Source organism: Bos grunniens, chromosome 22, assembly GCF_055505025.1.
Source record: "Bos grunniens cultivar Pamir isolate PY7600 chromosome 22, Bosgru_T2T1.0, whole genome shotgun sequence".
Classification (NCBI taxonomy): domain Eukaryota; kingdom Metazoa; phylum Chordata; class Mammalia; order Artiodactyla; family Bovidae; genus Bos; species Bos grunniens.
In genome coordinates, this window is record NC_141186.1 from 49,866,529 (window position 1) to 49,891,356 (window position 24,828).

The 24,828-nt window shown below is 38.9% G+C and overlaps 1 protein-coding gene across 19 annotated transcripts in view; it reads right to left on the reverse strand.

Annotated features, from left to right (window-relative positions):
- DOCK3 (dedicator of cytokinesis 3) overlaps positions 1 to 24,828 on the reverse strand; it is a 307,148-nt gene that overhangs the window by 99,087 nt on the left and 183,233 nt on the right. For 16 of the 19 annotated variants that reach the window (XM_086367783.1, XM_086367778.1, XM_086367775.1 and 13 more), the window contains 4 exons: positions 19,729 to 19,810; positions 14,512 to 14,572; positions 13,175 to 13,322; positions 4,299 to 4,387 (listed from right to left, as the gene is read on the reverse strand). In XM_086367783.1, the coding sequence (XP_086223909.1) occupies positions 4,299 to 4,387; positions 13,175 to 13,322; positions 14,512 to 14,572; positions 19,729 to 19,810 (380 nt within the window). Of the gene's footprint in view, positions 1 to 4,298; positions 4,388 to 12,674; positions 12,838 to 13,174; positions 13,323 to 14,511; positions 14,573 to 19,728; positions 19,811 to 24,828 lie in introns of those variants that run through there. The other 3 variants (XM_086367790.1, XM_086367789.1, XM_086367791.1) reach the window with 2 other exon arrangements.

A 24,828-nucleotide genomic window follows, 5' to 3' on the forward strand; every position in this document is an offset into this window, starting at 1 on the left:
TTTACTCAATGAGGGAGTTGAAACATGATTTCCAAACAGCTTCCAAGTTAAGCCTGGCCAAGAAGCAGTCAGACACACACTCCAAAGAAAAGCAGCCTATTCTCCTGGGTTTCCCACAAGCGCACGAAGACCTGCCCTCAGTAGGGCCATCCTAATTGAGGCTCTCTGAAGTCTATGGTGCTCCCAGCACAGAGGGAGGGGTGCTTTTCTAACACTGTTTAAGTGGCCAGTGTCTGTGAGTCATGGACAAAAATCGTAAGACACTGACAATGGCATGGAAACTTTGGTTATTCTGGGAAGTAAGACAAAATTCAGCATTCTAACCTTGTTAGGTGATGGCGGAAACTGCTTTTTGGTTGTTTATTTTAATGTATTATTACCACTATCCCTCTTTTAAAATGTGTTCCATGTTTTAAACACATCATAGCTTCAGAACTTGTAGCCAAGGGTAGCTTTTTATAAATAAAATACATAAATACAGCAAAAAACACTATAAATATGGGCATGAACAGTCTTCCAAATTGCAACTTGTTTTGTTAAAAAGTAAGGTTCTTGCTTTAGTCCGGCTTTAGGTGAGGGATATGAACTCCCTTCACCTTCCAGCACACTGCGTGTATGTAGCTCCTTGGCATCCAGGCACATATGAGGAAAAATGGGCTCTTAAAACCAGTGAGAGAGGCCCTGAGGAACCCCATGCTACAGAGTTTTAGAGAATTCAAGTACTCCCAGCTGAGCATCTCAAACTTTATAGCCTCTGGGTTGGAACTGCTCTGAGGACCCTTCTAGCTGAAAATATGCTGATCTTGATAGAGGTTCTTCTCAACAACTCTAAGAACTGCCATGCCTTGCAGTGGCTTTACACTGTCATTTAAGAGCAACTTGGGGGATTCCCTGATAGCTCAGTTGATAAAGAATCTGCCTGCAATGCAGGACACCCTGGTTCGATTCCTGGGTCAGGAAGATCCTCTGCAGAAGGGATAGGCTACCCACTCCCGTATTCTTGGGCTTCCCTTGTGGCTCAGCTGGTAAAGAATCTGCCCACAATGTGGGAGACCTGGATTCAATCCTTGGGTTGGAAAGATCCCCTGGAGAAGGGAAAGGCTACCCACTTCAGTATTCTGATTTAGAGAATTCCATGGACACAGTCCATGGGGTCACAAAGAGTCGGACATGACTGATTGACTTTCACTTTCAAGGACAACTTTTTTATTTACAACAGGTTTATAACATTAAAACAAAGAAAGTTATATAAAAGAGGTTATGAAATAGTTTCAAGGTAAAAATTATCTGGGGAAACATGGTTCTATGTAAATTTGATAGTTATCTTCAAGAGTATATTACAAGTTCACAGGTTTTTATTTATATGTTAATTGAGGTACAATGGCACCCCACTCCAGTCCTCTTGCCTGGAAAATCCCATGGATGGAGGAGCCTGCTGGGCTGCAGTCCATGGGGTCGCTAAGAGTTGGACACGACTGAGTGACTTCACTTTGACTTTTCACTTTCATGTATTGGAGAAGGAAATGGCAACCCACTCCAGTGTTTTTGCCTAGAGAATTCCAGGGATGGGGGAGCCTGGTGGGCTGTCGTCTATGGGGTTGCACAGGGTCGGACATGACTGAAGCGACTCAGCAGCAGCAGCAGATGTATAATATTATGTAAATATCAGGTGTATAACAGAGTGATTCTCAACTTTCAAGGGTATGTTCTTTTTGTAGTTATTATAAAATGTTGGCTATATTCTCTGCTGTTATATTGTTGTAGTGTGTTTACTTTATACATAGTGGTTTGTACCTCTTAGTCCCTTACCCCTCCCCATGTCCCTCTCCCCACTGGAAAGCAAGACCTTGTTCTCTATATCTGAGTCTGTTTCTTTTTTGTTATATTTACTAGTTTGTTTTACATTTTAGATTCCACATGTAAGTATTTTGTCTTTCTCTAACTTGTCACTTAGCATAATACCCTTCAATTCCACCTATGTAGCTGCAAATGGAAAAATTTCATTCTTTTTTAAGGTTGAGTACTATTCTATTGTACATATACACTACATCTTCTTTATCCATTCATCTGGTGATGGACACAGGTTGCTTTCATACTTCGGTAATTATAAATAATGCTTCTATGAACACTGGGGTGCAAGCATCTTTTCAAAATAGCATTTAAATCTTTTTCAGATACATACCCAGCAGTGAAACTGTGGGGTCATATGGTAGTTCTGTTTTTAGTTTTTTGAGAATCCTCCGTACTGTTTTCCACAGTGGCTACACCAATCTACATTCACACCAACAGGATATGAGGGTTCCATTTTCTCCACAGCCTTGCTAACATTTGTTATTTGTGTCCTTTTTGATGACAGCCATTTTGACAGGTTTGAGGTGATATATCCTTGTGGTTTTAATCTGCATTTCTCTGATGATTAATGATATTGAGCATCTTTTCATGTGTCTGTTGGCCATCTGTATGTCTTCTTTGGAAAAATATCTATTCAGGAGGTCTTATAGATTTTTAAACAGTGCTTCTAATTTAATCAAACATTTCATATTCAGTTTAGAATTAATGCTAACATGTACAATTACACCAAGATTTAGATACATATTAAACACAGTTTTAAAATAAAAGCAGGAAAAAAAAGGAGCAGTTGAACTAAGATGAAAGCTGCTTTGAAATAAAGATTTTCTATTTTAGTTTCCAAATGACTGATAATGGCAGACTAATCATTGATTCTCATTAGTGTCAGGCTTTCTCGGTGATGCCAACACTGAAAAGTGATATTAATATGTGTCTTTTGTGGGGTGGGGTGCTGGGTATGCAGTCTCTGTTCAGGAAAACACAGACTTCACAATGTGACAAACCCTGCAACACTTCTGTTCACTCTGGATTCAAACTGTAACTCAAGTTACCTATCAAAGCACAAGGAATTCACCACAGAAAGAGCAGAAAATACACTGCGGTCAGAAGTAATGGCCAAAAAACACATGAAAAGATGCTCAACATCACTGATTATCAGATAAATGCAAATCAAAACTACAACAAGGTATTTATCACTCACACCAATCGGAATGGCCATCATCAAAAAGTCTACAAATTCTGGAGAAGGTGTGGAAAAAATAAAACCCTCCTGTACTGTTGATGGGAATGTAAATTGGTACCGCCATTGTGGAGAACAATATGGAGGTTCCTTAAAAAACTTAAAAACAGGACAATCATATGGTCTGGCAATCCCACTCCTGGGCATATATTCGTAGAAAAACATAATCTGAAAGTATACACACACCTAAATGTTCACTGCAGCACAGTTTACAATAGCCAAGACATGTAAGCAATTTCAACGTCCATCGACAGAGGAATGGATAAAAAAGTTTAGTACATATGTATAATGGAACAATACTCAGTCAAAAGAAGAATAAAATGATGCCATTTACAGCAACATGAATAAACCTAGGATTACCATACTAAGTGAAGTAAGTCAGACAGAGAAAGACAAATATTATATAATACTACTTATATGTAGAGACTAAAAAAATGATACAAATGAACTTATTTACAAAACAGAAATAGAGTCACAGATGTAGAAAACAAACTTACGGATTCTAGGAGGGAAAGGGAAGACTGGGATTGACACATGACTATGTATAAAACAGAAAACCAATAAGGACCTTCTGTATAGCACAAGGAGCTCTACTCAGTACTCTGTAATGACCTGTATGGGAAAAGGACTTTTAAAAGCATGCATATATGCATATGTACAACTGATTCACTTTGCTGTACACCTAAAACTAACACAACATTGTAAGTCAACTGCTGCTGCTGCTGCTAAGTCGCTTCACTGTCTGACTCTGTGCGACCCCATAGAGGGCAGCCTACCAGGCTCCTTTGTCCCTGGGATTCTCCAGGCAAGAATGCTGGAATGGGTTGCCATTTCCTTCTCCAATGCATGAAAGTGAAAAGTGAAAGTGAAGCCCCTCGGTCGTGTCTGACTCTTCTCGACCCTATGGACTGCTGCCTACCAGGCTCCTCTGTCCATGGGAGTTTCCAGGCAAGAGTACTGGAGTGGGTTGCCATTGCCTTCTCCGGTAAATCAACTATACTCCAATAAAAAATTTTTTAAAAGAAGTATTAATAACTAGAGAAGGTTTCAAATCATCACACAAGGAAATAGAAACTGCCTGAAAAGGAGAATAAATGTCTGTAGGAAACAACTTTATATCTGGTAACTGATCAGCACAAATAAACTAAGGTGTGTATGATAAGCAACTGCAGATGCAACACAAAGTCTTCTAGCCAGAGAAGCACCTTACCATGACTGGCACTGGGGGCAGAGTACTTGGCGCTGGACTTGCGGATGATATTCTCGTGGATCTGGGACCACTCACTCTCGTTGTTGCACCTGTAACAGAAGGACAGGCATCATGACAGTCAAGAGTTTTAAACATCTGGCCTGATGTTCAATGTGCAACAACACTTTCCTAAAGAAATGAACTTAAATTTTACTAAATTAGACAAGGTTTGTTTTCTTGGAAGGCACAACAAGATTCACATTTGGGGGAAGAGTAGAAACTCTAAAATGAATCTCTGCAAATATCTCTAAGTGGCAAAATATCCTTTTGTCTGAAGTAGCACTTTCCCGCGTGACGATTTTTTTGTTAGTTCCTTACACATACTTGCAACTAGGCACTAGAGGAAAGTTCCCGACAGAGGAAAAAAACAGTTCCTCTCAACAAGTACTGCTGTTTAGAAACTATCATGTCTTGCATTGGCTTTATACTGTCATTCAACTGTCACTATAATGGCTTCAGAGAAAAATCCTGCTAACCTCAGGGCAATGTGCATATTTGCCTGTGATTTTATTTTAGCCAGATCAGGCTAAGAAGAAAAGTTTAAGAGAGTAGTGGGCTTGGTTCGCTGTGAAATCTTCTGTAGTCAAGGGGAAGGAGGCCTTAGAGAGAAGTCTGGATGCCTAAATATGTAAGAGGAATTTCAGGAGTGGAAGAAAAGAGAGAATGGAGGAACAGACCTGCACCTCTGCTAATTTCTGACATTTTTAGAGTCTTCCCCTCTAAAGAACATTTTCAAGAAAGCTGCAGTCACACAACCATTTGGTACAGCTTAAGAACAGAGACTAGGAAGGGATTCCTCATCTCAAAGTAGACACGTTGATGAAACAACTGAAACGAGATTAGGGCCATCCTTGAAAATTCCATGAGACACTGGGAGTCTTCATAGCCTCAGCCCCTCCTTTCTCCTGTTGGATAGGGAGAACCACTGACCCCAGAAAACAGGGCTCATGCACAAAGGAAAACCCACAAGATCTTTCCATGGTTACTTAGAAGTGTGTGGTCCAGCACAGCCACTTCCAGGCGGAAACTCCAGCAAGAATTCTATCATGTGCCATCCGGTGGTGTGAATGAAGCACAACTGGTTTCTATATAAAAGGCTTTGTATAGAGACCATTCAGAGATAAAGGAGGTTGGTCACTAGACTAATTTTTTTCTAATCAGTAGCTCTTCTGACTTCTCAGTCAGTATAAACATGCATCACTTGCTCAGAGATGTTGCAAAGAAGTGTGAGAGACAAGGTTCTCACAGTCCAGAGCTGTGAGGATAACTTCTGCTCACAGAATTCCTTCCAAGGAGAGGAAGGGAGACAGTGTTCTTTAAAATGATCACTTGAGATTAACAACTCAGTTGGAAGTCAGAAGTGAGAGGTGCTGGCAGCAGCACACCTCGCCCTCCCTGTCTGACATGTACACGATCGCATCTCTTCCAACCAGTCACCACACCAGAGAAGTGCCCAGCTGGTGAGGACTCAGACTAGTCTTGCAGTCAGACTCCTGTCACTTTCTAGGTTTACAAGATCAGTAGTCCTTTCTTTAACAGAAATCTGACTACAATTTGTCATAAATAGTGTACTCCCCCACCTCACTTCAAAGTAAGAGTCCTGACTAATGCACACTATAATGAATATAGATAATAATATTGTACTATAATAATGAAACATGATAAATATTGCTTCACTGACATATTACAAAATATAAATACATCAAAGTAACACATTATACATCTCAAATATACAGGTATAAAATACACACACACACAAAAGAATTCCTATAAATAAACAAAACCAAAAAGAGTCTTGTAAATTAACTTCCTCTCTCAATGGGTGGTATAATTTCAGTGCTTCTCCAATAAAATACTCACCGGCTCTTTGGCAGTATACTGAAACCGGTGCTTTTCCAACCACATCAATAGTGACAATGTGTATTACTTCACTGACATCTACCTTTCCAGCCAATACACACAATTCAGATGCCAGACACTCGATGGCTTGCCCCTCATATTCTTCTCCCTTTGTTCACCCCTTAACTATCAGTGGCCTTCAGAGCTCTACATTTGAAGCCCATTTCCCTCCTACCATATAAGCTTTCTGGGCTATCTCAACTGCTCCCATGGTTTCAACCACCACCAAAAGCTGCCAAGATCCACCACAGTGTCTCCAGCCCAGACACCCTGCTAAGCTCTTGACCTGCATGGCCACAAGACAGCTTGACGTTTCCTATCCACCTGTCTGCTCTGAGAGATTGCTTCTGAGTAGAACCCACTAGCTCATGAAGCTTTCTTAAAATCTGTCACAAATGACCTCTCTTCTTCATGGCCCTGGTTCAGCCATTATCATCTCTCTTTCAGACCAGTGTAGTCACTTCTTAACTGGCCTTTTGACTCTCTTCCTTTCTAGAATGCCAAGGGAACTACTCAAATCATCTGAAACTCAGTGTCATCAGCATATTTTAACCAATCACTAGGATATTCTCTAAGGAAAAAAAAATGTAAGCATTTATTAACCAAATGAGTTATGATTATAATGAAGCATGATTATGTTGTATCCAATCAAATTAATATTTAGAGCATGATTACTGATGTTTATGGTTTGTCCTCAATCATAAAACACACAAGGGACTGTAATCTAAAAGAGGTCTGTGTGCCTCTGTGGCACACCTTCCCCACAGAGAAGATAACCAGCACAGGCAATGACGTAGCACTTCACCACTACATGTCCAGGGATTTTACGGATGGCCAACAGGCACATGAAAAGATGCTCAATGTCACTAATTATTAAAGACATGCAAATCAAAATTACAAGGAGGTATCACCTCACACCAGACAGAACTGCCATCATCAAAAACTGCAAACAACAAATGTTGGAGAGGGTGAGGAGAAAAGAGAATCTTCCTACACTGTTGGTGGGAGTGTAAATTGGTACAGCCATTATGGAAAACAATATGGGGGTTCCTTAAGAAACAAAAATACAGCTTCCATATGATCCTGCAATCCCACACCTGGGCATATGCCTTTGGAGAGCTCTAACTCGAAAAGATACATGCAGCCCAATGTTCACAGCAGCACTCTTAACAATAGCCAAGACATGGAAGCAACCCACATGTCTATCAATAGATGAATGGATAAAGAAGACGTGGTACATATATGGTGTTCACACACACAAACAGACACACACACATACACTCACACAATGGAATATTACTAAGCCATCAAAAAGAATAAAATACTGTCATTTGCAGCAATATGAATCTATCCAGAGATTATCATACTAATTGAAATAAGTCAGAGAAAGAGAAATATCATTATGATATCACTTATATGCAGAATCTAAAAAGAAATGAACTCATTTATGAAATAAAAATAGACTCACAGACTTAGAGAATGAACTTACAGTTACTAGGGGAAGGGTGGGGGGAAAGGACAGTTAGGGAGTTTGGTATTGACATGGACACATTGCTATATTTAAATATATAATCAACAAGGACCTATTGTATAGCACAGGGAACTCTGCTCAATGTTATGTGGCAGCCAGGATATAAGGGGAGTTTGGGGAAGAAGGGATACATGTGCATGTATAGCTGAGCTGCTTTGTTGTTCACCTGAAACTATCACAACATTGTTAATCAGCTATACTCCAATATAAAATAAAAAGTTAAAAAAAAAACTCATCAAATGTGAGTGGGGAATAAGTGTGCATGCTGTGCTAAGTCACTTCAGTCTAATTCTTTGCAACCCTATGGACAATAGCCTGCCAGGCTCCTCTGTCCATGGGATTCTCCAGGGAAGAATATTGGAGTGGGTTGCTATGCACTCCTTCAGGGGATCTTCCTGACTCAGGAATCAAACTCACTTCTCTTAGGTCTCCTGCATTGGTAAATGGGTTCTTTACTATTAGCGCCACCTGGGAAGCCCCAGGGAATAAGTAATAGCGAGTGAAGTCGTTCAGTCGTATTCGACTCTTTGCGACCCAGTGGACTGTAGCCCACCAGGCTTCTCTGTCCATGGGATTCTCCAGGCAAGAATACTGGAGTGGGTTGCCATTTCCTTCTCCAGGGGATCTTCCCAACCCAAGGATCGAACCCAGGCCTCCTGCATTGCAGGCAGACGCTTTATCCTCTGAGCTACCAGGGAAGCCCTAAGTAATAGTAATACTCCTCAATTCTACACCTGTGATTGAGCACATAATGTGTAATATACATTTTATATGATTTAAAAATATGACTAACGTGATAAATTTAATATTTTATCTAAGTAGTTATTTATCTATTTCATTAAAGTTGGCCTAAAAATGTTTGAACTTTTTCAGTGTGAAGTTGAAGAGTGGTCATCACATATTCAGAGGTGTCTTGCGTTGATCAAATGTACTATCTACAGACAACCCCCACCCCATCTCAATGCTCCTTGGCATTCTCTCCTTTCCCGTCCTAGGCTCCAGATTCAGAAAGCCTTGTGTTTCCCTGCAACTCCTGCCCCTCTGGACAGGAGGAAACATGATGTCTATATCAGAATAAACTTCACACAGTGGTTATTCATTTGTGATTTTTAAGGTTTCTGGTTCATTGAAAAGTGACCTAGTTTTTACGCCTCAGCTTCTTGTTCTGATTTTTTTAAAAGGATGTGTTGCCTTCCTAATACACATGATATTAAACATCTATAAAGCCAGAGCAGTGATCATGGCAAAAGAAGTACAGGGCTTGAGGTTGGCTCTGAATAACATAGGAAATGATGAGAATGTCAACAATTAATGATGTATTTTGCCAATTCACTAATTAAAACTATACAAGAGGGTTTTTTTTTTTTTTTAATCCTTGCAAACTTCAGTCCTACCAAAAGCTGAAGTACAATCAGAATCAGTAAAACCTTTAAGCTTCCAATTCAGTCTACCAAATATATCCTTTAAAACTTACTGGAAAATATTACTTCTCCTGAGGGCTGAATTCACTGTGCTGACGTGGATTTAAAACACTAATCCTAGAGGAATTCCATACCGTGCCCAAAATCGATTATTTCACAAACATGGACGTGTCTTTGAAAGTCTGTTAACACTGTCAAGTGGAAAAACTATCCTACATTTTAACTCTATTACTCCTTCAAAAATTTATTAAAAAACTATCTTCTCTGTTTAAAAAAAAAAACATCATTCTTTGGCTTTTTAGAACTGATATAATAGGCACAGCTCAGAGCAAGGAGCTAAGAATAAGTTACACAAGAATCCCACTTCTTGAAAAGTGACATGTTGGTACTGAAAGCTCTTGTTTTTGAAGGAATTAGGCCAATTAAGCTTGACAGCATGATTTCAAGAGAAGTGCTGTGCAAGCCCCTTTCAACAATGAAAATTTGCACAGAAGCAAGGAACAGCTGATATGTGCAAAGAGATGCAACTCTGGAGTGCTATCTATAAACTCCCTGCCCTTGGACAGAGTGGAGTAAGATGATAATGATGATGATTTTGGATTAAAATTTAGTCCTTTTCAAAGGGAGGAAACTTTACCAAGAACCAGGTCCCACTACCCATCAATGAAGAGATTTTGTAAATGGAGAAAGGCTGTGACTGATGCATGAAAGCAAGAAAAAACCCACAAAAATTTCCTCTGTAAGTTATTTCAGAGGAAGATCCTCATCCCATTAAGTACGCAACACTGAACAAAACACAACTTAAGGCAAACAGGTAATAAGGGTATCTGGGCTTTTATTTTCAAATTAATAGACTGTAGTTGATTATACAGAGGCCCATATTAACCAGAATTGTGAATTAAGTTCACTTCATGCCTGATTCAGATACAATAGATAGTACAGAAAAATTCCCATAAATATGGTGAAGATATATTAACCTGGTGATTGACAATATTAGCTTTAATTTGAAAAAAAAATATTGGGTTAAAACCAAAAGAGGAGCTTTTTAAAAGAAAATTTCAGACATACACTTGCTTTAAAAACTCACTTTGACATAAAATCTCAGCAAGATCTTTTTTGACTGACCTCCTACAGTAATGAAAATAAAAACAAAAATAAACAAATGGGACCTAATTAAACTCAAAAGCTTATGCACAGCAAAGGAAACCATAAATAAAATGAAAACAACCCTCAAAATGGGAGAAAATATTTGCAAATGAAGCAACCAACGAGATTAATCTCCAAAATATACAAACAGTTCATGCAGCTCAATATTAAAAAAACAAACATCCCAATGAAAAAAATGGATGGAAGATCCAAACAGACATTTCTCTAAAGAATATGTACATATAGCCAACAAACACATGAAAAGATGCTCAACATCATTAATTATCTGTTGCTGCTGCTAAGTCGCTTCAGTTGTGTCCGACTCTGTGCGACCCCATAGATGGCAGCCCACCAGGCTCCCCTGTCCCTGGGATTCTCCAGGCAAGAACACTGGAGTGGGTTGCCATTTCCTTGTCCAATGCATGAAAGTGGAAAGTGAAAGTGAAGTCACTCAGTCGTGTCCGACTCTTTGTGACCCCATGGACTGCAGCCTACCAGGCTCCTCCGTCCATGGGATTTTCCAGGCAAGAGCATTAATTATCAGAGAAATGCAAATAAAAACTACAATGAGGTATCACCTCACACTGGTCAGAATGGCAATCATCAAAAAATCCACAAACAATAAATGTTGACGAGAATATGGAGAAAAGGGAACCCTCTTACATTGTTGGTGGGAATGTAAATTGGCACAACCACCATGGAGAAGAGTATGGAGGTTCCTCAAAAAATTAAAAATAGATCTGCCTATGACCCAGCAATCCCACTCCTGGGCATATACACAGAGAAAATCATAATTCAAAAAGATATATGGACTCTAATGTTCACTGCAGCACTATTTACAATAGTGACATGGAAGCAATCTAAATGTCTTATCAATAGAGGGATGGACAAAGAAGATGTGGTACACATGTATACAATGGAATATTACTCAGCCATAAAAGGGATGAAACAGTGCCATTTACAGAGATGTAGACAGACCTAGGGGGCTTCCCAGATGGCTCAGTGGGTGAAGAATCCACCTGCAATGCAGGAGATGCAAACTTGATCCCTGGGTGGGGAAGATCCCCTGGAGTAGGGCATGGCAACCCACTCCAGTATTCTTGCCTGGAGAATTTCAGGGACAGAGGAGCCTGGTAGGTTGCAAAGAATTGGACATGACTGAAGCGACTGAGCATGCATGTAGACAGACGTAGAGACTGTCATACAGAGTGAAGTAAATCAAGGAGAGAAAAACGAAATATCGTATAATATCGCTTATGTGTGGAATCTAAAAAAATGCCAGTCCAGGTTCGATGCACGATACTGGATGCTTGGGGCTGGTGCACTGGGACAACCCAGAGGGATGGTATGGGGAGGGAGGAGGGAGGAGGGTTCAGGATGGGGAACACATGTATACCTGTGGCGGATTCATTTTGATATTTGGCAAAACTAATACAATTATGTAAAGTTTAAAAATAAAATAAAATTAATTTTAAAAAAATTAAAAAAAATGGTATAGATGAACTTATTTGCAAAGCAGATATAGAGACACAAATGTACAGAACAAATGTATGAATACTGAGAAGAGAAGGGGAGTGGGATGAATTGGGAGACTGGAATAGACATATATACACTATGGTGTTAAAAATAGGTAAGTAATGGAAACCTATTGTATAGTACAGGGAATTCTACTCAATGCTCTGTGGTGACCTAAATGGGAAGGAAATCTAAAAATGAATGGATATATGTATACGTATAACTGATTGCCTTTGCTGTACAGCAGAAACTAACACAATATTGTAAAGCAACTATACTCCAATAAAAATTAATTTAAAAAAGAATGCTTTTTCCTACTCTGGCTATGTTTACATTTACTTAATAAAAATATTAATATTCTGGGAGGAAAAGAAACTCACTAGACCTACCACTGATCATGTTTTCAGCACTATGATTCATGCTTGCATGAGTGCTAAATCGCTTCAGTCATGTCTGGCTTTTCATGACCCCATGGACTGTAGCCCACCAGGCTCCTCTGTCCAGGGGATTCTCCAGGCAAGAATACCAGAGTGGGTTGCCAAGCCCTCCTCAAGGGAATCATGTAGACCCAGGGATCAAACCCATATCTCTTATGTCTCCTGCATTGGCAGGCGGGTTTTTTTGCCACTAGCGCCACCAGGGAAGCCCGTGATTCATGCCTAAGTCTCTAAAGCAAAGACAGATATATTTGGATTCTGTACTACTACTCTTTGTTTTTATTTTATATTGCTTAATAAGAGTCAGGAGGAGATACACTGCTTCTGTAAGGCAGAGCCCTTGGCTGCTGAACACTGAAAATAATGCCATGCCTGGCTGGTGACTTACAGATCGGTAGTGGCAAAAAATGAAGAGTAAAGCCTCAGCTTCTCAGAGAAACTGGCTTTTCTTCTAGGACAGGGCAACCTGACTCGTGATCATTCTCTGAAGCAATTTACATCAGCAGCCAGCTCAGTTACAACAGCATTAGACACAGAGGAGTCTTTGACAGCTGAAACACAGGCGAAATTAGATTATTAGCTTCCTGTAAACACATACTAAGGCTGGCTAGTCCTGGAGAGAAGAGGAAAAGTGTATCAGACCTTTACTTCAGGATAGAAAGTTCCAAGTTCAGCTGCTTCAGAAGCACCTAGGGAGCTTATTAAAAATGCAGTTGCCTGGGCCCATCCCAAACCTTAGATGGAAATCTTTGCATTTTCCAAAAACTCCCTGTCCTACATATCCGAATGAGTTTGTGTCCAGCAAAGCTTGAGAGCTTCTGCTCTCAGGGGCAACGCTGGGATGTCTTATGCTGCAGATCATCAATATCTCTGGTGTTCATTACTCACGTGTAAACCTTAAGAACAAAATCCTTTTCTTCCTTTAACTCTGTGAGTGACTGCAAGACATCCAGGACACTGAGGACCGCACAGCCATATGGTCGCCGGTAGTGCAGGTGAGCAGGGCCCTTCTTGGAGTCATTCAGGAGCATCCGACCTGAGGCACACAGAAAACACCAGTCAAGACTGGGAACTCTGTGCTCCTCTAAGGCATCACTGAACTGTCATTCAAGGATGCCAGAGCTATAGGTACCTTAGAGATCCTCTAAATTGGAAGACTAAAGATGAACGGAGCCATCCAAGGATGCAAGGATATTTATGCAGAGGAATGACAAACAGGCCCTTGGCCAGTGCTTCTCCCCTGCACCACATTCCTTACTACCTGTCTCAACACTAACAGTCCATTTATTAATCATATGAGAATGAAACAGTGATTTCATGAATTTATTAGAAAAACCACAGTGCTAACAGATTTAAACTTCTTGGGTATATTAAGGATACACAATTTAGTGTTGTAGCTGCCAGGTAAAAGCTATGTGTTCACAGATAAGGAGGACAATATACTATTCTTCCATCCAAAACTGCTCCTGAACCACTGCAAGAGCAAGAGCCGTATGGGAGCTCGCTTGTCCTGCTTACCAAGGCTGTGCTTACAGTGGCAAGACTTGCAAATGCACAAGTCAGCAGATGCTTTATTATACACAGCAAAACAAAAGGCAAAATACAGCAAAACAAAAAGCAGTAGAGCAAAAGAGCTGTTTTGTTGGCCAAACAAGACATGCCAGAACTCAAACCTATGAAGGAAGAGTTGGTCAGGTATTGGCCCCCAAATTATGTCATAAACTTGAAATAAGACTGGGCAAACAAACCACAGGTAGCAAAAATCTTGGATCGGGTAGAAGGGAGATACCATCCATCTCATGTAGTAATGATGGTAACTCTAATTTTGTGAAAAAATAGCAAAGACACATACTTTTGGATACAAAACACAGCAAAGGCTATTCACTACCTGTTAAGTTGGCAACCCATTATAAGATCCCTGAGGTAGAGGGCTGATCAGAGGCAGAACATTAGATGGAGCAAACGTTAAAAAAAAAAAAAAAAAGACCACTTCAAATAAAAAATATGGGTCCAAAAACAAACAGGGAGCTGAAAATGCTTTCATTTCTATCAAGTTCAGCCATTACTAGCAGCTAAACTTAAGGTACAGCTACAATACAAGCTGGAGTTAATCCTTAGATCTGAATTAAAAGGCAAGTGCTCAGGAGAAGACAGAGGTCAAACAGTAGATACTTATCCCAAGTTGGGCTGGTCTCAGTCAGGTGACTGGATAAAGTGGACCGTACCTATTCGTATCACATGGGCAACTATATATAAATCTCTCTTCATATCCTTGCTGCTCAGATCCTAAGAAAAGAGAAAAATAAGTAAAGTAAGGCAATGAATACACAGAAAATAATTAAAATTAAACTTTGAACCTCATAATGATTGCTTTTGCTGCTTTTAGCATATGTTATAGATGGGAGAAGGGGTTTAAGCACAAAGAAGCTAAGTGTTTATAAGATTCCTATAGTGAAAGTTTGTATATCTTAAATGTCTTTGAAAGTTTATTACATTTACAGTATTTTTTCAGCTCTTATTTAGACCACCTATCTCTTAAAGTTCTCACATTAGAAATCTTCATGACATTGGCTTATCCATGTTTATTCTAAAATCATGTAAGAACAGCTTGTAACAAAAGAAATTCCCAATGTAGAAAAAAAAGGGAAAACACCAAAAGGCTCATTAATGACAAATTCTTAAAGTCTACTCTCTATTAACTGTACATTCATTCTGTTGCCCACACACTAGATATGTTCCCTTGAAAATAGACTACTTTGGTTTTAGTGAAACCTCAATAATTAGATCTCCCATTTCTAAATTTCTAAATGCTGAAGTATAAAGTGAATGGAATTTTATCTGGAAAATTTTAAGGGCTTCTTTTAATTAGACATTTTTAAAACTGGAGTTACATTAATAAAAATAATTTTATGCATTATTTATGTTGAGAACACATTTTGAAATAGAGTATTTTTACACTTTAACACATTATACTTGAAGTAGTAAAACTTCCTTTAATATACATTGTTTCTGACTTTCACCAGGTTATTAACTCACTGCTCACTCCCAGCCATTGTTATGAACGATGACTGAAGGGGTAACCTCTATTTTAATGGGACAGTTTCCCATGATTTCCCTTTTGCTTCCAGGGAAAGTTCCCTTAGTTCCATTTCCTTCTCATCTTTCATCCTTTGTTTAGTCCCAGATGCTTGTCTCTTTTCAGTAAGGCAGTAAAACAAAAGATCAAGCAGCAATCATGACTGTGCATGAGCTCTGAATCCAGAACCACCATGTTTGCTGTATGTTTATACCCTGTGGCAGAGTTAGGTCTATGCCGAGGCAAGCAAGGCATCTAAGTGACAAAATTTAAGGTCTCCTTCTCAGGATCCTGTGCCTTGCTTGCTTCAGCACAATCCCAGCTCTGCCCTGTAGAGTGGTCCTGAACATATGACAGAAAAGGAGGCCTTAGAACTTTTAGATATTAGATGGTCATAATATTTTGCCAAATTCTTGATGGAATAATGAAATACACTTACAATGAAATGGGTTACAAAACAATTCAACATAAATTGGTATTTCTGGAATCACAAAGATACATTTTTGCATGAAAGTTATCTTTTGATATTGAAAAATGATGTTTCAGACTCCATTTTAATAACTCCTTTAAAGTGATATCTTCAAAACAGTACTACATATTTTGACAAATATTAAGATGGCTACTAAATAACAAATAATGAAATTAAAAAATAAATTACCATTTTATGGGAATTGAAACATACCTATTACTGAAAGATCACATTTCAAAGTAAACTGACCTTCTACACAGCCTAGATTTTATTAATCCAAACTATCAAATAACTGGTATAATTATAAATCTCAATATACTTAGAGAATTCAAGCCAATTACCAAAGATGACCAAATACTAACCAGACGGGTTGTACCCAAGAGCATGGGACCTCTCCCTTGATTCTGTTGAGGTGAAGAAGATAAAGAAGCCTAAAATATAATTTACGGTATTTTCTGAGTGGCTGGGTAGGGGTTCTTTCTGACCATTTTGTACATGGTACCCAGAACTCTCTGTGGTGTTTATTTGAGGTCAATAAAAATAAAATGATAATACTCAGTATCAGAAAATATTTTAGGTATAATTATTTGCTGAGTTCCACATAATTTCATTGTCAAAATTCAACATAATAGCTACCATATTAAACATAAGAGCAACATTAAACACTTTATCATAAAGTTATTAAACATACACTCTCTGATACTAAACATACACTCTCCTGATACTAAGGACCAAGTGTGGCTATCCATGTCACAAGGCCTGAAAAACCAAGATAGGAAGAGAGGTGACTCATCCACCATTCATCTGGTGAGCAGGGTTTGAATTTAGATATACTCCTGGATCATACCCTCTGATCCTACAACTAAATAGCTGGTTCCCAACCACCTGGTGGGTAGAAACGACAGTGACTCAGGGATAAGCATCTTGGCTCAGTCACTAAGGTTCCACTTGAAACATAGAAAAGTCAATTTACTTTCCTATGCCTGGACTACCCTTTTTCTGAAGAGACAATGGAATTTACAAATATAAAACACAGCCAATTCATTCATTCTTATGCTGCATAAAAGGAGGCAATATTTTAATAAATGATGTTATTATGCTAATAATTAAGTCCATTCTTAATTCCAAGAAGTCACTACCTAAAATTCTATTTTGAAGTATGAAAGTGTATAAATAAATGGAAAAAATGTAATGCCAACTAAAGCAGGGAAAACGATACAAGTTCATTCTCTGAGTTGGTCACTCAAAATATAATAGAAAATAAGCATTATTAATTTATTTATGTAACAAGTGATTAGTATTTGCCAGGCACCGTGTGTGAAGCATTGGATATCTGGGCTTCCCAGGTGGCACTACTGGTAAAGAACCCGTTTGCCAATGCAGGAGACAAAGCAGGCTCGATCCCTGGGTGGGAAGATCCCCTGGAGGAGAAATGGCAACCCACTCCAGTATTCTTGCCTGGAGAATCGCACAGACAGAGGAGCTTAGCAGACTACAGTCCATGGGGTTGTGGAATAAATACACAGACACGCTCTCTTGTGCTCATACCACACAGCCACTGTTAATCATGAAAGTCATCAAAGTCTTCCCTGTATTAGACAATCATAAATGCATGAAACACTTCCTTCTTGGATAAAATTCTTCCTGCACAGGAAGCTCTGAAATCTAACCTGGTCAGAAAAATACAGGATTTACCAAGAGCAAGACTGTGTATGGATAAACATGACTGTCTGTAATACGGCTCTGAGGTAAGCTTAAGTAATCCTGCAAAAGTGCTCCATTTGTACGATTCCCTTTTCCTAATGTTAAAGTAAGCTAACAGGTTGGCACGGACCACAGATGTAGCTGCATTTTCTTGCGTTTCCTCTGAAACTCTGTTAACACATATGCCAATCTGGAAAATTCCTTTGGCCCACAGGAGGAACTCAAGCCTTGGATAATCAGAAAATAGTTTCCGTCAAAATTATTATTTCATATAAGCTTAAAGTAAAACATAAAAACCCTGGTTGGGACAATCTTGCTCAAAACTCTTCTGGGCTTTGAAAAAATTCCTCAAATCATTTTCTTTTTTTTAGTATCTTAAAAAAAAAAATCCAGGGCTGTACTTCAAAGGGAAATATAAAAGTAGATATTTTTGGCAACCTTGCGCCTTCCCATTGTGGCAGAGTAAGAGCACATCCTATGTGTTATGTGCATCTCTGATTTATAAAGCTGGAGCTACAGCTTAGGCCTCTGGGCTCATACAGATAATTAAAATGCTGTTAAATGAAAATTTTGATTTACTGTAATTACATTCAAATATCTTCATAATTAAGTTCATTTTTCAAGAGACAAGGACTGCACTCATCATATTCAAGGACAGCACGCGCGCGTGCACACACACACACACACACACACACACCTCTGTTCCCACAATGCCAAGGAACAAGGAATCGCCAATTTCTTTTGCTGCTTTAACCAAACAATATTGGAGAATCAGGATCTAAAAAGACTCCTAAGGTTACTGAGACATTCTAGACAGATGGGTGTCTCATCTCATCCTAATCAGGTTTAAGACAGGCGGCCGCAAGGAACCAGCTCCGTGTTCAGGTGTTCTCACATCACGCTCTCTCCTCCAATATTCCAACCTACATCCCATTACCTGCAACTGGGACTCTTTCCCTTGTTCTTCTCCAACTGAAGACAGAGCACTGATCTTTCCAGGCTAAAAGGTCTCAGTTCCCTTAGCCATCTTCATGTGTCTGCTTTTCTTGCTTTCTCTTCCTGTACTATCTCCTAAGCTTTGAATGCTGACCTCAAGAATGTACAAAACTTCGTTTTAGCTTAGCTAGATTTATAAATCCTTCTGTACATCTGGAGTACTTTCAATACAAGTTATCCCTGTAGAGTGGCTTTTGATTCTGCAGTAATGTTGTAGTAAATGAACAAAAAATTCAGGTAAACAAATCCAATTTTATCTCTCAGAGAAAGTCACATATCAGAGTCCTAGATAAATCCCATTTGTGTTTGAGGTACACTGGTAAGGTTTGAGACACCTGACTGTTACCTACCCATCAACCATGCACCACACACAAGGGCAGTGGCACTGTGACACCCTGCACTCAACGAGTTTTGATGTATCTCAGTATCACTGAAACAGATCAAAGAATCTGTGACAGTCAAAAGTGGTTAAAAATTGTGACAGTCTTTTCTTCTTAAGCAAATAAATTAACTGAAATAAATAAGGCTGGGCAGTTAAGTTTCATAACTGGGTAAAAAAATTAGTAAATCGGAATCAACTTGAAGAATACAAAAGACAATATGATATTGTGATGTTTAATACTTTTCAATAAGCAGGTTACCAAGCCTTCTCTGAGCTGATGGATCCATGATCTCAGAGAGCATGAATAATAGCATGGTTATTTAGAAAAAACTAAAGTATGGATCATGGCATGAAAAGACTTTGTTTGGTGTCTGAAAGAGGAGGGCTATTTAGTCTGTCTCTCTTTTTATAAACTCTTTTTTTTTTTTTTAATTAAAAAAACTGCAAAGCTGTAAGTCTGGTGGATGCCTTGAGAGAAACTATACTTACACATCAGAGAAATCCCCAGTGGTCTTGAAGAATAGAAAGAAAGACTGTTCTCAAGTTTTAAGTGTCTACTATATTAAATTGCATCTAAAATGCACATAGTAAGAGGTACTTGTTGTATTTTTTTAAATAAATTCAATTAAAAACTGGAGCTTATTTCAGTTTTCTTAAATATTTCATTAAAACCTGATAGACACATAAATCAAATTCTATTCTCACCAGTGTGTGGGGAAGTAAGAATTAGTGCTTGTTTCCAGGGCAACAATATCCACATAGCAGGACCCTAGTTAGAGTCAACAGCAGAGAAGGGAAAGAGAATTTGCACATACTGTAAAAAGGGCACACATTCGTTCTATCTTCTCTGGGTTCCTTGGCCCACCATTCTTGTTCAGTCTCACCAGAAACCGCTCACTGAAATGTAGGAGAGAGAGAGACAGAGAAATGTAAGGGACTGCATGCTCCAGAACAAATAAAAAGGGCATTCATAAAGAGACCCTAGACACTTTCAGGACAGCCCATTAGAGAAAAGCAAGGCCAAAAGTACATGTCCAGTGGCAGGAGACTATCTTTCTTGCCAAGCAGCATGCAATAGACACAACAAACTGCATCAGAGATGCTACTGTCTACCTGCCAGTTATGGCTTTTCTCTCCCTAAAAGTGTGTGTGCCCCGAGGGCAGCAATGAGGACTGTGTCTTGTATTCTTCCCAAATACCCTCAAAGCTCTGGCATAATAATAAGCCCATAAGAAGCAAACACATTCTTTGATGTGAACACTCAGATCATCACACAAGGATCATAACACTAGGTCTGAAAGAGTCTACATTACCCAGTTTACATCTTACCACATAACCTTTTCAGAATCATTTTAGAGTGAAGAAAAAATGTTACAGGGACTTACAAACACTTAGGTGAAAAGCAAAAAAAAAAGAAAGAACGTATGGTAATTATAAAGATGTACTCAGAATTCAATAGGGCCATTAATATATTTTATTTCTCAAACAATATAGGTTAATTCTTGAAGGAAATTATTGAACTGAAAAATGTTAGAAACAGTGTTTGCAACATCTGGAGAAATGTCTCCCTGCTCTCTTACCTCTTTCCTGCCTGTGCCTAGGGTCTCATTCCTATCTCAGCATCCCAAGGTTCTCTACCAATTGTGGCAGGAAAACTGAGTCATGGCAAACACAAAGTATGTGCTTCTAAAAGTAATTTGCTTCTCCTATGCCCAGCGTCACGTACTCATTGCATGTGTCAGATATCAGTAAAAGGGCCAATACTAAAGCATTGGACTAGAATTATAAGATAAGCTATATCAAACGCACAGGTGGCTTAACTTGTTCACTTATTCATTTGTTCATTTAGCCAATGAATAGTCATTAAGTTCTCTGTGCTAAGCACAGGAATACAAATATGAACACAAATGTATACAGGGCACTTTTATTCCTAGAGCTCATGGTCCTGGTAGGCAGCTAAATGAGCAGACATGAAGTTAAGAAAAGATCTGAGCCAGATGTAAATTTGAGATTCTTAAGCCAGGGAATTAGATGGGAATAGTAGGGTGCATGCACAGAATGAGAGGGAAAAGGGGCTCTGGACAATCCTGAGAACACTGACATAAAAGAAATAGGTAGAAGAAGAAGAACTTGCAGAGTAGACATGTGGGATCAAAAAGAAAAACAGAAGAAAAATAAGAAGAGTGGTGGGCTGCTGTATTAGTTAGGGAAAAGAGTATCTGAAAGAGGGGGCGGGGGGATCACTGAGGCCCAAGGACACTGAGAATCACATGAGACAACAAAAAAACAGTATCCACTGGATGTCATAACAGAGATCACTGGTGATTATGGCAAGAACCCTTTTTGTGGAATGATAAAGAGGCTTAGTGTGAGAGTAAGAAAGAAGGAAGCGGAAACAGTGAGTCTAGACCGCTCTTTGAAGAGATGAAGATGTGGAAGTGATAAGCTTTCAGTTAAATGGGCATGTTGAGGTGAGGGAGATCTTTGTTTAAAAATGTGGTAACATATATATTCAATTAATTTTCAGTATCAAAATTCAGTGAGGGAGAACAGCAGTTTCAAAAATGGTGCTGAACAATCCATATTAAAAAACTGAACCATGATCCCTGCTTACACGAAATTAACTTGAATTTATCATAGACCTAAATATTAAGAGCTAAAAACTATAAGAATACACACAAGAAAAATGAGACAAGTACCTTTGTGTATCTTGTTCACATTTGTTTTTCTATATTGAGCACACAGTAGAAAAATCTTTGTGATCTTAGATTATTAAGCAAATATTATGAATCAAAACAAAATAATAAATTGGACTTAACTAAAGTTAAAATCATCCTCTCTTTGAAAGACACTGCTAAGAAAATGAAAAGACAAGCTATAGACTGGGTGAAAATATTTACAGACTACTCTAAGAAAGGACTGTACTGAGAACATAAAAAGTAATCTCAGAACTCAATAAGTAACAACTCAAAGATGGACAAAAAATCTGAATATACCTTTCATTAAAGAATATACAGGGATGGCAAATAAGCTCAAGAGAAGCAGGGGACATAGATCCCTGGTCCAGGAAGACTCTACATGTTGTGCAGTAACTAAGTTCGCATGTCATAACTACTGAGTCTGTGCTCTAGAGCCTGGGAGCCACAACAGAAGCCACTGCAATGAGAAACCCATGGACCACAACTAGAGAGTAGCCCCCACTTGCTGCAGCTAGAGGAAGCCCATGTTCAACAGCAAAAACCCAGTGCAGCCAAAAATAGATAAATAAGTAATTTTAAAATTTCTTTAAAAAGGACACCATCAAGAAAGGGAAAGATAATTCACTGAATGAAAGAAAATATTTTCAAATAATACATCTGATAAGGGACTTGTAGAACTTTTACAACTCAATAATAAAAGAACTTAAATGGACATTTCTGTTTAGAAGATGAACAAAGAGCCAATAAGGATATGAAAAGGTGTCCAACATTATTAGCCATTAGGGAAATGCAAATTAAAACCACAATGAAGGCACTAGTTCACTTCTACTAGAATGACTTTAATTAAACAGATAATACCAAGTGTTGGCAAGAAGATGGAGAAACTGGAACCATCATATAATGCTAGTGGGAATGTAAAATGACATAGCCACTTTGGAAAACAGTCTGGTGGTTTCTCAAAAGGTTAAACATAGTTTAATGTAGGATCTACCAATTCCACTTCTCAGTATATATTTACAAGAGGAATTGAAAATATATGGCCACACAAAAAACTACATGAACATTCATAGCAGCATTTTTCATAATAGCCAAAAGATGAAAACAACCGAACTATCTACCAACAAATGAATGGCTGAATAAAACATGGTAGGTATATCCACATTGGGTTATTATTTAACCATAAGAAAATAATGTATCTTCACAATTTGTGAGAGTCAAAATGACTGTTTTTTTTTTTTTCATTTCAAAGAGCCCTAGGTATAAATCAAATTATTTCCTGTTTTGCTGACTTCACCAATGGGTATGATAGATAAATGGTGCTTTCTGTTAACATTCAAACTATTTGAAGGCAAATATCTATCCAATGTTTCCTAATTTGGCAACAGCTCTTCTGCAAAAGAAGTGGTCAATATTGCTGGGACATATGGTATTAAACACAGTTAGGTTTCTGTCCTCCAGGACTTCTCAGAGTCTTGAAATGCTATTATGTGTTGAAGTATCAATGGGACAGGTGACCTTTGACCCCACAACCTGCCTCTGCATAAGACCGTGGAATCTGAATGGATACAATTTGGTAAAGGCTGAGTGAATCTATTTGCCAATCAGAGGCACAACTCCTCATATATCCTAAAAGTGGGAAAGGAACTGTGGCAAAAAGAGTAAAATTTATTTAGAAGACTTTACAAACATCCACACCTCTATATGAGAGCGACAGGTCAGTTTTCTCTGGGTAAAAAAACTCTTATTTCAAGAGAAAAAAAAAGAGATGGTTAAATTCTGATTCTTTAATAAGCAATGTTATGAGAGAACTGTTCTACACTTACTTGTCTTTATGATGAGCTATACATGAACAGTATATTAAGCTACATTAATTTCATATTATTGAGCAAGTTCTTACAAATGAAATCCATAATTTGAATCTGTGGCAAGTCTAATAGTCTTAATTTTAAGATCATTTGCTTTTATGAGAGTCCTAATTCCTGGGTGGTAGTGCATTTCACACATTTCTCCACTGATGGTAATTCATGCATCCCCACAGCGAATGTCTGATGACCAACAATGAGGAGGTAGTCTGCGCCAGGTGCTGAGGCAGGGACAAAGTCTTATTCCTGAGGGAGGCTATTTCCTGAAGACTCTGCTTTGGAAATACAAGCACGCACCTCAAATAAATTCAGAGGAATTCTCACAGCTCTTTCAATGTAATCTTCACACTTCTTCACATTGGCCTCTGTGGAAATGGATGCCAACCACTTAGCATCTCTCATGATAACTCCCCAGGTGCTTGAAAGCAGCAAGTGGCCCCAAGGCCATACTACATGGCACAACCCAACAGATTAGGAAATTTCTAATCTTGCCTCACAGTTGCAGTTGCCAATTTAGATCCTTGGTTTTATTTCTCAAGTTCTTCAAGTTTTCCCACTTCATTCTAAATCACAGAGAGTAGAGATGCATAAAGGGATTTCATTAAGGTAAATCAGTGCTGCAGTTTTCAAATTTATTTTTAGTACCAACTTTTCCCTTCTTTTCAACAAAACCTTACACTATTCACCAACACATGAAAAATTTAATAATAGAGCTACTTTGGTTGAATCAGAGGCAGAGAGAAGGGATAGGAGCAGGAATCCTCCCTACTTAGGCCTCCCTCCTAACCACCACCTGTGCCTGAGACACATCAGGGCTCCAAAGAATATTTTTATACCTCCTAGTACAATTCAAGAGTTTTTTCCAACCTCCCTCTCTCCTTTTTATTCTTTCAACAAGCATTCACGAACCCCTACCATGTTCCAGAATCTAAGCAAGAAGATAGAAATGGAGAAATAAAATGTTCCCTGTCCTCAAGGCTCTGAGTCTACTGGGAGAAGGAGACACAGAACAAAAATGACAACACAATGTGAGAATTCTATAATTAACCGCACAGAAATGGGCTGACAAGCTCCGATGGGCTGAAGACAGGCTGCCTGCGAGATACTGGGACACCTTCTGGCAATACTGCTAGACTCTGAGCATTTGGTAAGGGAAAGTTACAAAGGAAGAGAAGGGGATTCCAGGAGAAGTGTGCACCAAGGCAGCTTGATGGTGGGGAAGTAGAAGAGGGCACTCGAGAGCTGGGGCATGTTGGGCAATGCAGAGAGGACAAACCCACGGTGTGGATTACATGTGAGGGTTGTCCCCCTTGGCCATCACAAGGTGTACCTCCCAGTTTATTAAAAGTGCAGA